Below are 14171 nucleotides of genomic sequence, written 5' to 3' on the forward strand. Positions count from 1 at the left end.
TAAGTGGATAAGACTGTTTAGTGTCTGCCTGCCTTTTAATATTCTTACAAAGATCCCAAATTCTGTTTCAGAATTGAAAACAAAGCTGTAAATATGAAATGTTTCCTCTAAGGATCACAGATGACAGGTTTTGCCATTTTTCATTGAGTCCCATGTAAAAAACAAAAATAGAAATCAGCTTAGCTAACAGAGTTCAGTTCAACACTCTTTCTATCAGCGACCCTTGACAAAACTACAAGTGGATAAAATACGTTTGGAATTTTAAGTTAGCATCACAAAAACATCTATAAAATGTATAAGCCTTGTGCTATCCTATGACATTGACGTGTTCTCCCTACCATGACAAATGTGGATAAAGGTGGAAAGATTTCATGTAATCCATGGACACCAGTGAAGATCACAAATCATTGAAGAAAAACGGTTCAGAGCACTGTGTAGTGGGTCTAGATGACCCAACTCCCAATGTTAAAGTGCCTAGGATAGCACAAGGATTAATCAATACATTTAGTCTAGTGAAAAGGGGAAGGTTTTCACCTTAGTGCCTTTTTCTACTCTTAATTATTTTAAACAACAGTGGCCAAAAACGAGGAGTGCAGATTTAAAGGGGATGAAACCCGACCAAAGTGTCAACATTTTTAACATTCCTGCTCAGTTGAAGCTGTTAGGTGAGCCCCGTGTCAACGTACATCTTTGGACAGAAAACACCTGATTTGGTCATTATTAATTTCTCCAGCGGTCAACAGAACAGGAATGTACACCTTTGACAAGTAACCTTCCTAAATAGTTACTGCAACCAAGTTCCTCCTCTCTATGTATCTCACCAAAAACATCTGATGGCCCACTGTGGTTTAACTGGCTCTTTCATCATCTGGATATCACTCAAACCCTCCTTTCGGATGAAGATCTAGCTCACTTCTTTATTGGTAACCATTACTTATAAAAACCATCAGAGCTAATTTAAGTTTAATTCGTTTTTTTTTTTGGTCACATGTGGTTAAGGAAAATAGACAAGAAAATTTATCGAAGTTAGTAAGTTTCTTCAATATTATAAACCTAAAGTTTAGTTTTAGATAAGCTGTTCCTTATCTGTTGTGGTCTACCAACCTTTTTCAGACTACAGAACGGTATAACCCTTGTGCTATCTTAGATGACCCCACCCTTACATTGACGTGTTCTCCCTACCATGACAAATGTGGATAAAGGTGGAAAGATTTCATGTAATCCATGGACACCAGTGAAGATCACATATCATTGAAGAAAAGGTTCCGCGCACTGTCTTGTGGGGTCTAGATGACCCAACTCCCAATGTCAAAGTGCCTAGGATAGCACAAGGGTTAATGCCATACAAATATTTTTATAGTACGAGGCTTCCAGCTTCCAGTTTCCCATGACTTTTGAGGAGTAAAATATCTGCCACTGGTTTAAATTTCACTTTATATTTCATGTATGAACCATTAAAATTTGATATAGATTTTTCCTTAACCTATACTGTTAAAGTGGAAGCTAAAATAATCCCACACCAACTTCAACCCCATCCGACTTTTAAAGTTATTAGCAGCATTATCGTAACATTGGACATCTGCACAGAATGCAGTCTCTACTCTTGGCGGGTATATACAGAATACTATTATATCATACAAAAGGGACTTTTTGAGTGTATTTTAATGTTCCTTCCTCTCAAAAAACAAACCTATTTCAATCCATTCATGCATGTCTGAGTATTCCTCTAAAAACCTGGGCTCTGAGCACCAGCCCCTCCCAAACCACTAAAAGTAGTGGGTTCTCAAATTATGACATGGATAAGTGAGGATCCGCCCCTTCCAGGAAGAGTCTGCACTGCGGGTGCGGTTGCTAGCACAAGCACCCGCATTCTCCATGGAGCTAGCGGAGGTCGGCAAAACGCTTTCCTGTCATATGCACAAAATGCACATCCAAGAAGTTCGGATTTTGTTTGTTTTCATTGGCAAAACACAGACGCGCTGCTGAGACTTAACGGCAGGTGTGCTCATTACGTCGATCGCGATCGACCGATCGATCTTCCAAGAGATGAGGGAGGATCGCAGGCGAGCAAAGATAAATAACCCAAAAAATCTATTTCTAAAAAATCCGCCAGCCAATCAAAATCCTCACAGAGAAGGACGTGACTTGATTGACATGCAGAACGGCCAATCTGACTTCCTCTGATACATACGTCACTGCACATGCGTGTTTATAAAAACTGAGCGCAAATTGTGTCTGTCATCAGAAAGTCGCTTTCTGCCGCGCGGCACGTCAAGTCCCCGGCAGAAGACCACTCCAGCCCGCTGGAGTGTTTATTGATCCGCCCGGATCGCCCCAGTGTCTCCTCCTGCTTCCGGCTCCGCAGCCCCACTGATAAATCTGAGCTGACTTAGAAAGCAGTGTTTTCCGTGGCACGCGCTTCCCACGGAGCCAGGAGGCTTTAGAAATGCCATGCTCCCCAAATCACACGGTTTACAGCAGAGCATAAATACGATGGTCGCTGCTTTCTGATTTTGTAATAACGCCTCATCTATTACTACTAAAGGTATCTCCTCACAAATATTTGTGTACTCTTTCTTCTTAGTTTTTGAATTATCAATAAAGAAATGTTATGTACCACTATTTCATAACACTATATTTATTAAACTGTCTTTTAGTCTCAAAATACTACTATATATATATATATACATACATACATATATATATATATATATATATATATATATATATATATATATATATATATATATATATACATATATATATACATACATACATATATATATATATTACAGACCAAAAGTTTGGACACTCTTTTGGTTGGAATGGGAAGATTCATTTGAATGAGAAGGTGTGTCTAAACCTTTGGTCTGCACTGTATATGTAGTTAGATCTTTAAGACATTGTCATCTAAAAAGTAGCTCACATGCCAATCAAATCTCAGCACCCCTGCTTTAGGTCATGAAATGTGCGGAACCCACAGAGAGCAAAAGGAGTAGCAAACGATTCCGAATGAAATATTCATTGAAAATGCCATCACCAGGACACAGTTCGCTGGATTCAATGCTGGGAAATACTGAGAAATACTGGGAAAGCGTAGATTAAGTCTAAGGGGCCATTCGATTGACTGTAAACGAACACGCCTGCTTTGCTGATGAGTGTGATTGACAGATTTATTAGCCAATGATGACATTAGTTGACCTGCTGCGTCAGGAGAGTCTCAAAATTGACCGCAGGGATTTCTCTCACGAATGTGGGGAGATTCACAAATGAGAGCGGGTTTGTAAATGCACATTCTGCAATTCGCACGATCTGTGAGTTCATATTACAAGTGTACCTAAAAATCATGTTTGTGAAGCATCTATTGTGCATTTCTGAAACGTTTATTATGAATTTCTGAAACATTTCTTGTGTTTTTGTGAAACACAGCGTGCACATTAGTGATAAACACTTATTGTGCATGTGTGAAACATTTAGTGTGCATTTGTGATACACAACATATGGATTTCCAAATTTATATTGCACGTTTGCATAAAATTACAGTTGTGAATCAGAGCGTGTGTATTTGTGAAACAGCTTGTGTGCATTTCTGATTTTTGGGACTGAATTAACTCCATAGATTTAGGACACGTGACCGAATGACTTGACATGATTCTGATGTGGTGGGAAAATCCAGTAGCTTTCCAAAATAAAACGTCCTTCAGAATCAGATTACAAGTAAAACTGAAAAAATGTAGGTCGTGGATTTTTTGGGGACCACTGTGTTGCAACACATTTATTCCAGGCATCATACCAATTAATATTCTCCCATCAGGGGAGGTCCAGACCTTTTACGACCCTCATTGTTTCTGCTTGTTTGTTTAGAACAATGAAGCTCCTGTTCCAGTGAATTGGTGGGAACTTTCTGCACAAGAGCTGAAAACAGTCTTCATGGGTACTATGACATCACACTGGGTCACACATGGTGAAAATAACACAAAAGCTGCTGTGTAGTTCCTGTTAAATCAGAAAATTACAGATTGGTGCTTCGCACTGACACCCCGCACTTGATAACAACAAGAGGGGAGTGTAGCTGCCTCCGAGCGGCGCTTCCCTTTACAGGGCAGTTAATTATGGTCACTGTGAACCGGTAGACAGAGAAACAAATAGGTCCCGTGCTCAAGCCCCACTAAAAGCCCCACCGTGGCTTTGAAAGTGTGATGGGATTATGCAGCTGGATATCAGGACATGCTTCTGTGGGCAAAAGACTGTTTTTTTCCAGACCGGGTCCCAAATGTATTGCAGTTACGAACACGAACGAGCCGGGATGCAAGAGGCCACCAAAACCCTCGACAACCAATTATCCACCTGTTTTCAACAGCTGAGAGCAGTTTCATCAATGCAGGAGAAAGTCTTATTTAAAAGTCAATCAGACAGTCACGAGGGAAAAGGGCGCACATCTGTCATTCTGCCCGCCCAGCTCCTGTGATCGACTAAGCTCTCCAAACAAACAGCCGGAGGGAAAATATGCTTCTGCCTGTGATGGAGTAAACAATGACTGTTTTACACCACAACGGTGACCGTCTATCATTAAAGGAGGTGGATAAAATTGAAAGAAAACATAACTAACCACTTCTCAGGGATAAAAATGAAATTCAGTATGTCAACTCTGAAGCTACTGTAAAAGTAACCAAATAACTTTTTTTTCGGGACGGGGGGGGGGGTTTGAGCATAAAATGTCAAACCCTTAAAGAAATCTGACAGAAATATGTCTTTAGGACATCAAGAGAAGCTTTTTGCATAGGAAGTTGCACATAAACAACTCCATTTACAGATGTTTATGCATAATGTGCAAATTTTCACCATTTAATCAGTGTCATACCTTTAAAAGTCATTTTTATGTACAGGAAAAATACATATAGATTCAAAATATTAGAAGCATTTAAAGCTTTAACTGCATTCAAATTAAAATTAAAGCTACATTTTAATGTTTGGCACAATTTTAAAGTTCTATCAGTTGGTGAGAAGAACTTCTGAGCTGAATCTCTTCCACACAATTGAGCCATATATCCCTTAACCTTATTTAAATTTCTACTTCATTCATCTTTTAATTGGATAAAGTCGTTTTTAGGCAAAAAAAAAAAAAGAAAGAAACTTGTGTCGTTCTCTAGGACATAGTTTCTGCTAAGCGGAGGGAGTTCAATTGGTAATTCTGAGTTGTGGGCGGAACCGTTGTTTCAGAGTAAGCCCACCCCTAATTCCCGACATCCATCTGTTTACACTCTCACCCACTAGCTACAGCCCCTCACATCATCAACCCCTAACATGGTGCAACAAAAAGGCGAGAAGAATTTGGAGCTACCCGGTCGTGGGGAAGTGGGTCTTTCCTAAAAACCTTTAAACAAGAAAATCCACATCAAACATAAACTGATGACAGAGATTTGAATAGTGCAGACAATGTGAAGAAAATGTTTGGTCACTTCTTTTAAACCTATAAATTTGATGATGTTTTAGATTTTCCTCATTTAAAATTCCGATTTATCAAAGCAATATGTAATTTCTGAATTCAAGAAGAATCAATCAATGTTGTAAGTTATGATGGGGCCAGCATATCTAATTTCCACCCCTCAAAAAAAAAAATGTTTTGTAATTAACAGTAACTTGTTGAATTTCAAGGTAAAACTTTTGTGAGCCTGAATCTGGTGAAAATAACATTTGCCTGGATACTAAATGGATTCCTTTTTATAAATGCATCACATAAGCACCCAATAGCATTTGGTACATCTCCTAAAGAAGCTGTCATTAATCTAAAGTAGCACTATAAGAAAATGTACAGCAGATTTGCTCCTCCATCACATCTCCCTGTGATCCAACTCATTTGCTCAGTTTGAGGGATGACAGAGATTTTTTAGAGGGATAACAGAAAAAGGAACATTTTGTATAACGTCCCTGCCGGATGTGAATCTCCAATTCATCAATGTGAGACATTTACTATGTCAGCATGCTGTGGAGAATGTCGATACCCTACTGAGCCTGAAATATTTACATTTTGACTTTTTTTGTAATCCCCCCCATCATAAACAGTCTGCGCTGAGTCTGCAGATGCAGAAAACTACATGTCAGACTCACTGATGTTTGGAAAAGTATTGCATGATATGCAATCATTTCTGTGCGCAAAAACTGCACGAAACAAACTTACCACCCCCATGTCCAGCTGCTCCGTGGTCAGAGAGGGAGCCGCTCCAGTCAGGGACAGGAACGACAGCACGGGCACCAGAAGCAGCATGTCAGGGGAGGTATTCCTCGTGGATTTCAGAAAAACCCGAGAAATCATGATTCCCTACGACAGACTGATCCTGCGGAGCACGCGCGCGTCGAGCGCAAAAGCCGCATCCGCCGCGTAAATCACGCCGAAACAGAGAAAAAATGCGCCCGCAGAGCGCAAACAGATAAAACACATGAAAACTGCTGGCTGAAGCGACGCTGAGAGGGACTAACTTTGTTTTCAGACCAAACGGAACTTGCTTTGTCGAGTCTTATGTCAACTCCATGCCGCGTTAAATGTCCGTGGAGCGAGCGCGCAGGTCCGCTCCAAACCATGCCGAGCGGAGGAGACCGCCTGTCGACGCTCACAGCGAGGAGAGAGAACTCCCCAAAAGATTCAGAGGGTGGAGGGAGGGATGAAGGAGGAGGGCTGATCTGCGCCTCTGCCCCTCCGTGAAGGATGGCGAATTTATGACGCGCTGGCTGCGTAATTTGAGTCTTCGGGGATTTAGGGTTAAGGCTTTAAACGCATCCTCACGTGGGGAAAGCTGCGCGCGTGGATGGAGTCAAACTGGCTCATTCCACACAAAACACGCACAAGGTTTTTGCGTGTTAGTGCTTTGGACAAGTCAGACATTCAGACATAAATCTTAAGAAAGCCGCATGAGGGACAGCAACCCCACTTCTGGTGATTGCTGGGGTGGGGGGGTGGGGGGGGGTCTGTGGGGTCTGAAGATGTCAGTCACACAGGCATTACCTGATTGCATTCTTGAGGTAATGACATTTTTGTGGAAGTCTGTTTTGTTATCCGGCGTTTTACCACCTGCTCTGCTCTCTTGACTCGTGGATATGGATGGACGGGAGTGCCACAAAAAAAAAATAAAAATACATAGATAAATAATGAAAAAAAACAAGATTTTCTACAAATAATAAACCTGATAATACAAAAAAAAAGCATCGTTGTCCTTGTTCATTTAGATGGAAACTGTCTTAAATTATTTTTTTATGTATTAGTTGATGTTTGCAAAAATCTAAACTAGAACAGAAATAGATTGTATGTTCAAATATTTTTATAATTCCATTCATTGACTTGTATTTACCCCATTCATTTTTTCATTATTATTATTATTATGCTTGTTCAGTCTCTTGTATTTAGTATGACTTAAGAACAAAAAAATAAAACTATTATGTCTGAAATGTAATTAATGTTCAATAGGAATTATATGTAAAAAAAACACTTTGCTTGAAATAATAAAACATTCTCAGAGCGAAACAACTGAACAACAACGGCCAACGTAGCCAATGTAAACAGAATAGGAATGAAGCAACCAATGAGCTATGGACAAATGTAAAGCAACGATTGTTGTGTTATCAAACAGAAAAAAGGGTCCAACTGTTTATTTGTTTGAACGTTTTTTAGCAACTGAAAACACTTCTTACAGGCTTTTGTGTGTCGTTACGCGGCACGGGCTGCAGTGACGTCATGCTAAAAGCTAGTTCCTCACAGAATTCTCTTAAAAACAATGCCATACCACCACAATGATGAGGCACAGCAACTCATTGAAATATGATTGGATACATTTAGACTCATTAAAACAATCTTTCACGTATTACACATTGCTGCTCATTGTTTTCCTAACTATCTATATGTCATAAACACTTATTAGCCGACCTTCATACCCGACGTCTCCTCATCGCTGCAGTTGCTAGCATCTTCTGAGTTCAAGCACACACGGTACGCCTTTTTGTCAGTAACTGCCTTGCAGCATGCCTTCTCCGTAACAAAGTAACAAGTAAAAGTCTTGTTCCCGACCTTCAAAACTGGTAATCGCAATATAAACTTCTAATAAATTAACTCCCCCAATAAGAATTGTAAAGTGCAGCATGTCCGTCTTTCTCTGGTTGTTTTGCCCCGCCCTCGTAGCTCCTGACCAATGACTGAAGACATCTTTAGTCACCGGGTTTTGTTTACAAACATTGGTCCGTAAGAGAATACACTCCACGTTTTTTTTTTTTTTCCGTTTTTTATACCTGTTAGTTAATCAGCACCAAACAACCCTGTATTTTGTCATTTTGGTACTCATACTTTGGTGTCAGAATTTTTTAACAAAACAACAGAACGCTCACTTCAGATGAACATGTGGGAGGTAAGAACACAACAAATCCAACTTCACAGAATAAAATATACATAACAGAAACGAGTTCACAGAAATACAGCAAATGCATATGTTTCTGCGATTTTTCATTTAGCAACCCTCATTATGCCTCTATTATATTTGCATTTGCACAAACATCAGAAGAAACAAAGACCCAGATAATTACTTCTGTACATGAAGCTGTGGTACTAGGCAGCTCATTTTTTCCCCTGCAGAATATATGAATGTGTTTATTTATTTTCTTCGCAGGGCATGATGAATCCATCAGATGATGCCAGTAAGTACTGCCACTGTCTGTAGGAGCAATGTGCCCCTGCGGTATATTTCAAGACCATTTAATAGGCTGGCCGATCACTGGACTTCAATAACATAATGATTGCATTTTTAAATCATGTTTGTTGCAAAAAAAAAAAAAAAGAAAAAAACTAGGATTTTCTCGTTTCTCAGAGCATCATGTCTGAATTTCTGGTGGGAAGAATTGCATGTGTAAGTAAAGAAAAGCATACCGATCCATCACAGCAGTCATTTGTCACTAAAAAAAATGGAAACTGTGGAGTTTTTTTTGCTCTGTAGCATAAGGCTTTGCTGTGTTAGAGACACCGTCAACAGTCCCTGTCTGTCCCGTCGCATATGGTACATACTTGCAGCATTTGAATACATCCCTGATGGTGAAAAGAAGCTTGAGTAATTCACTTTTCCATTAAAAGTAGATTAAAACGTCCATTTGGCTCTCTCATCCCACTGCACACGTTTTACCTGAAGTGTTTCATCCTTTTTAGACTGATTCTTGTGGAAATGTCACACTTTTTTTTGCTGAACAGAACAAATAAATCCCTTCAGTCATTGAAATCGTGAGCTGAATTCAGGTTTGTCATAAATATTTTCTTAGCATTGAATCGTGTCTTCGTTTTATGGTTTGGTTAAGTTTTATGAGTGTGTTTGGATGACTGGGGAAATAAATTCAAAGCGTTACAAACTCTACATTTCACTTCTGAAGCAGGAATTATTTCATAGCGTCAATAAATATGCATTGTTTTGCATTGTGTGTGGGCTTTTATGTAAGCATGATTATGGCTGCCACACACACACACACAGTAGTAACTGTAAATTCAAAGACTTTTAGAGATTTTTCTCACCCACTTACGGCACATCTAGGTAAGAAAAAAACTACTTCATTTGTACAATTTTGTCTAAAAAACTATATATGACTATAATTCTCCCATTGGTGTTAGATTTTAATGCAAACTAGTAAAACCAGAAAATGAGGGCCAGGTTCACATTCCACAAACTGTTAATAGTCAGAGGCTTGTTTTATAAACTCCAGATTTCCAATATAAGCTGACAAATATCAGGTTTTGCACTTTGTGAAAGCCTTTTTTTAAATAATTTATTGACCTGCTTCAATATACAGTTTGTTTTTACGTTTCAGTTATCTCCAAATCAAATAGTGGCATACAAGAATGGAAAATCATCAATCATCATCCATCCCAACAAAAGGAACCTCACACACTTTCACCAGTCTGCATTATGCCCATCATCACTCTGCACTGAGAAGGTTTTTGGAGAACCAGCTCCTCCATGGAAGGAAGTGGCCCTTACCATCAAATTCCACCATTATGCCAAGAAGACAATAAGGCGATGACGGTAGAAAATAAGATGAAAAAGGGAACTTTGATCTTATTCTGAAAAAGCTGACATTTTGGTAAATCATAGGAATAATGCTAACAAGATGGGGACTGTCAATCACCGCCTATAAGGGTTAAAACCATTGACTGTATAAAAGAACTGGACTGAGGAAGTACCGCTGGCCCCAAAAAGCCAAAATCTCATAGACTTCCATTGATGAATAAACAGCTTTTACTCAGTCATTCTATTTGTCAGAATAAACATTCTTCCTCAGGTACCTTTTTTTAAACATGTTTTTGCTAATCCTATTTTTTTTTTTTTTTACATTTCTTTCTGTACACTAATCTGATGCCTTAAAAAAGGTATGTGGTCTCACATCGAACATTTAAAATGTTTGACTGAGTGGTAGGGGTGTGGACTTCCAGCAATCTCACTCCTGATTGGGCACAGTGGTTGCCATAGAAATGTTGACTCAAACTGACTTGGATCAATCACTGCTTACTGACTCTTTCTGGATCCAAGAAGGCAACGTCCATTACGCAAAAAAATGGCAACTGAATTTGCTTCCCTTTGTTGGAACCGGAAGCCATTTTCTATGGGTGTCGTCACAATCCCATTAGGTAGAACATATTTTTACTCAATAAATCCATTTTCTACAGTTATGAAAAATAAAATACCAGCATTAGCAACCCAGTAGAATCACTGGGTGAGGGGCTTCTCACTATAATAATTTTGCTGTTTGTTTGTGTTTTTTGGACCAGTTGGATGGATCAAGATCCAAGTGAGAGCCAAGGATTGCTCAGGAGATTTCAGTCAAATCTTGGACAGCCGTCACACGTGGATACTTCAAATTGCATGTTTTCATATTTTCCTGTTAGACACTCAGAGATTTCCTTTTTTTTTCTGCCCATGCAGCTTGGAACGGTTAGCAGTTTCCTGACAGTTGCAGGTGAGCGACATCTGCGTACTCAAGCCAAGTCAGATTTGTTTGGAGGATTCACACCTTTTTGAACACAGCAGAAAGGGACAACAGATCAAACAAGGTCTAAACGTGCAACTGTGAATGTGCCCCTAGTTACTTCAGCTCTTGCAAACACCAGTATGTCTCCTGGGAAACACAAAAGTTGACCCGCCTTAGGCGCAGTACAAAAAAACCATTATAATTTAAAAACCAATCCTACCTTGGGTAAATTGCTCAAAGGTTGATTTTTTTATGCTTGTAGGAAGGATGCACTGTGAGCACGCTTCATTTTTTATTCTTTTATAATGTTGCTTTGAAGAGTTTAAAATAAGCATGATTAGGGGTGAAGCTACTTTAAGTGGGAAGAGAGAGCGGCGACTGCCATCCGGTGAACTTGAAAATTACAAAATCAACGCTTGAAAATTCTGCATATTAGAGATAATGACATGGGGCTACATGCATATTTGATGCTGCTTTGTTTGAGTGATCAGATTCCTTCTCTTGTTGAGGGCTTGCAGTCCCTTTGTTCTTCATAACAATTTCAATTTTTGCCTTCTTTGTAGAAAACATGCAAATGAAAAAAACAGCAAATTCTGAAAAGCTTATAATAAATTCTAAGTAATAATTTTACAGTATCACAGTTTTTATTGCAAATTTCCTCCCCTACATTTACCTCCCAGATAGCATTGTGCAAGTTTTCCCCCTCCATTAAACTGGGACGCATACATTGAACACTAACCTAAATGCAAATGTCCACACCTGCAGGGTTGGATGTTTCAACCTAACACACATTTAACAGCTAAACATGCTTTGAAATTTGTCTTTTTGTTTATTTCTCTCACAGAAATTATCATTACAGGACTGGACAGTTAGATCTCCAATGGCAACCCACAAAACAGTTGCTGCTAAACAAAAATAAAGCCTTCACTCCCCATGCTCAGATTTCTCCCCTAGTGTTTCTAGAAGTGTAATTTCTCTATTTCATCCATAAATATATAGCTTTTGTAAAACCCACAAGTGTGTGGGGTTTTTAATTCTTCAATGGGAACGCATAAATACTCCCCATCAGAATCTTTAGGATCGTCCGGCTCACTGGCTGCGAACGGACTGTGCTGGAGGGCATAATCCATATTCACGATTGTCTTTTAAAATGCAGATTGCATAAAAACCCAGAGGAATGAATTTTGTGAATATTGTCCCTTTGTAGGAACTGTGTTGACACAGGCAGTTGTTTGACTGTCACTGACTCTTTTCTATAAAATATCTGCAGCAACTGTGTGATCCTACTATGTCAATATGGACCCAACTCTGAGGAATGTTTCCAGTACCTTCTGGAATCTATGCCACAGAGGATTAAGGCCATTCTGAAGACAAAAGGGCGTCCAACCCGTTACAAGCAAGGTATACCTAATAAAGTGGCCAATTATTGTTTATTTAAATGTGTTTTTTAAATTAAAATTAAAGCGAAAACTGAACAGCATCCCATAGAGGCTGTAGGTGCAGTCAAGTATTACATTTGTGTCAAAACCTTACAGATTCAAGATACAAAGTAAAATTAAATGTGCTTGTGAGCGCACTACTTCAGTTAATGGTTTTTTCCATCACTGATGACAGCAGGAGAGGAATCCGAGCCTCTCGGAGTCAGAGGATTGATCTAAGCATAATATAGAAGGCAAAAAATGACAGCTATTTTAAATGACCCCAGGAGGAGATTGAATTGCTAAGTCATGCCTTAACTGTGATAATGCATTTTTATTCCTTTGCCCAGGTGAAAGCTGAGTTGGGGTGTCTGTGATTGGTGCGGTTTGTCAGTCTGTCAGCTGTTTGTGTGTCAGAAAGCACTCAGCTAAGTTTTAATGAAATTTCTGCTGGTAGAGGAAAAGTTTAATGGGAAGGCTTACAGTAGCTTCAGAGACTTTTATTCTTTAAGAAATGAGCTTACTGTTAAAAGTAAACTGAGAAAGCAAGTATATAATAGGAAGTAAAAGTAGCTTTGGCATGTCATAGCAAATTGTTAATAATATGCACACTGGTTAGCGGTTACTTTTGAAGGTGCACTTCATGAATGTTTAGTACTGATCACTGGACAACAATAAGGCATACAACGCCCTGAGGACTAGCTGGAATAATATGTGTACAGTAGATCAAATATCTTTAATATAACCATAAGGATGTATCCTATAGGTCAGAGTCGAGCCTAACATTGAACAGGTACATACATTTTCTCTGTTCTACCCAATAAAAACCGCAGTCTGGACAAGACTTTTAGGAATTTGGCAACAAATTCAAACTGAAAGGTACCCCAAACTGTCAGCGTCTAATGTTAAGTTCACACTGGACATGTGATGCACATTCAGTAAACAACGTCAGTAAACAGTGATTGGTCAATAGATAACTTCAATAACTTGCACTACAGAAAAAAAATCATAAAAAAATAGGATTATCAAGAACATATTAAGAAACGCAACAGACCAAGAATGGTTGCTCTGACAAATAGAATGACTGAATAATAACTTTTCATTCCTCAATAGAAGTCAACAGCAGGGACAGGTGGGTGAGGCGAAGACGTTGGAAACTGTGTTTTTCCCAGTCCTTCATACAATTTAGCATTCTGCCAGATACTATTGTTTAAGCAAAAATTTGGGGTTTCTTACATCAAAAAATCATAGTTTAAAAGTAATAGTAGGCCCATCCTTTGCCCCAGCCCTCACAGCATGGAATTTTAACGAGAACACGTCCTGTAGCAGCCACCTCAAGTTACAAATTATTTTTTTTGTTTAGTTCACCTTTATTTAACCAGATAAGTCAATGGGGAACGCATACTGATTACATTGATGACCTGGACCTGTGAGAGGCTCTGGCTTCCAAAAAAAGTGATTCTGTATGGAGTAAATAGTACTGTTACAGTTGGTGTGATATGATAATCTTGTCATGATATGCTACTCTTCAGATGTATGTGAATGGCATTAGCCCTGCAACAGCAGAAGGACAGATGGGAGTTACTGTTTTAATGGGGATAACACACCAAAGGCCAAATCTTTCAATTTCACATATTTTCTATTGAACAATACTTAAAAAAACTAGTTTTTATTATCGTTGAGGTACGTTTAGTACATTGAATTATCTATACTTTTGTCCATTTCAAATTATTTGAGTAAACATGGATGGATACATGGATGGATGAA

At 39.0% G+C, this 14171-nt stretch overlaps 1 protein-coding gene across 1 annotated transcript in view; it reads right to left on the bottom strand.

Annotated features, from left to right (window-relative positions):
- Positions 1 to 6631, bottom strand: part of LOC105355263 (matrix metalloproteinase-17) — a 119862-nt gene extending 113231 nt beyond the window's left edge. Inside the window, exon 1 of the mRNA XM_023960393.1 lies at positions 6179 to 6631. Coding sequence (XP_023816161.1) covers positions 6179 to 6313 — 135 coding nt within the window. The 5' untranslated portion in view covers positions 6314 to 6631. The remainder of the gene's footprint in view (positions 1 to 6178) is intronic.
- Positions 6632 to 14171: the final 7540 nt, after the last annotated feature.

Source organism: Oryzias latipes, chromosome 12 (assembly GCF_002234675.1).
Source record: "Oryzias latipes chromosome 12, ASM223467v1".
NCBI classification, from domain to species: Eukaryota; Metazoa; Chordata; class Actinopteri; order Beloniformes; family Adrianichthyidae; genus Oryzias; species Oryzias latipes.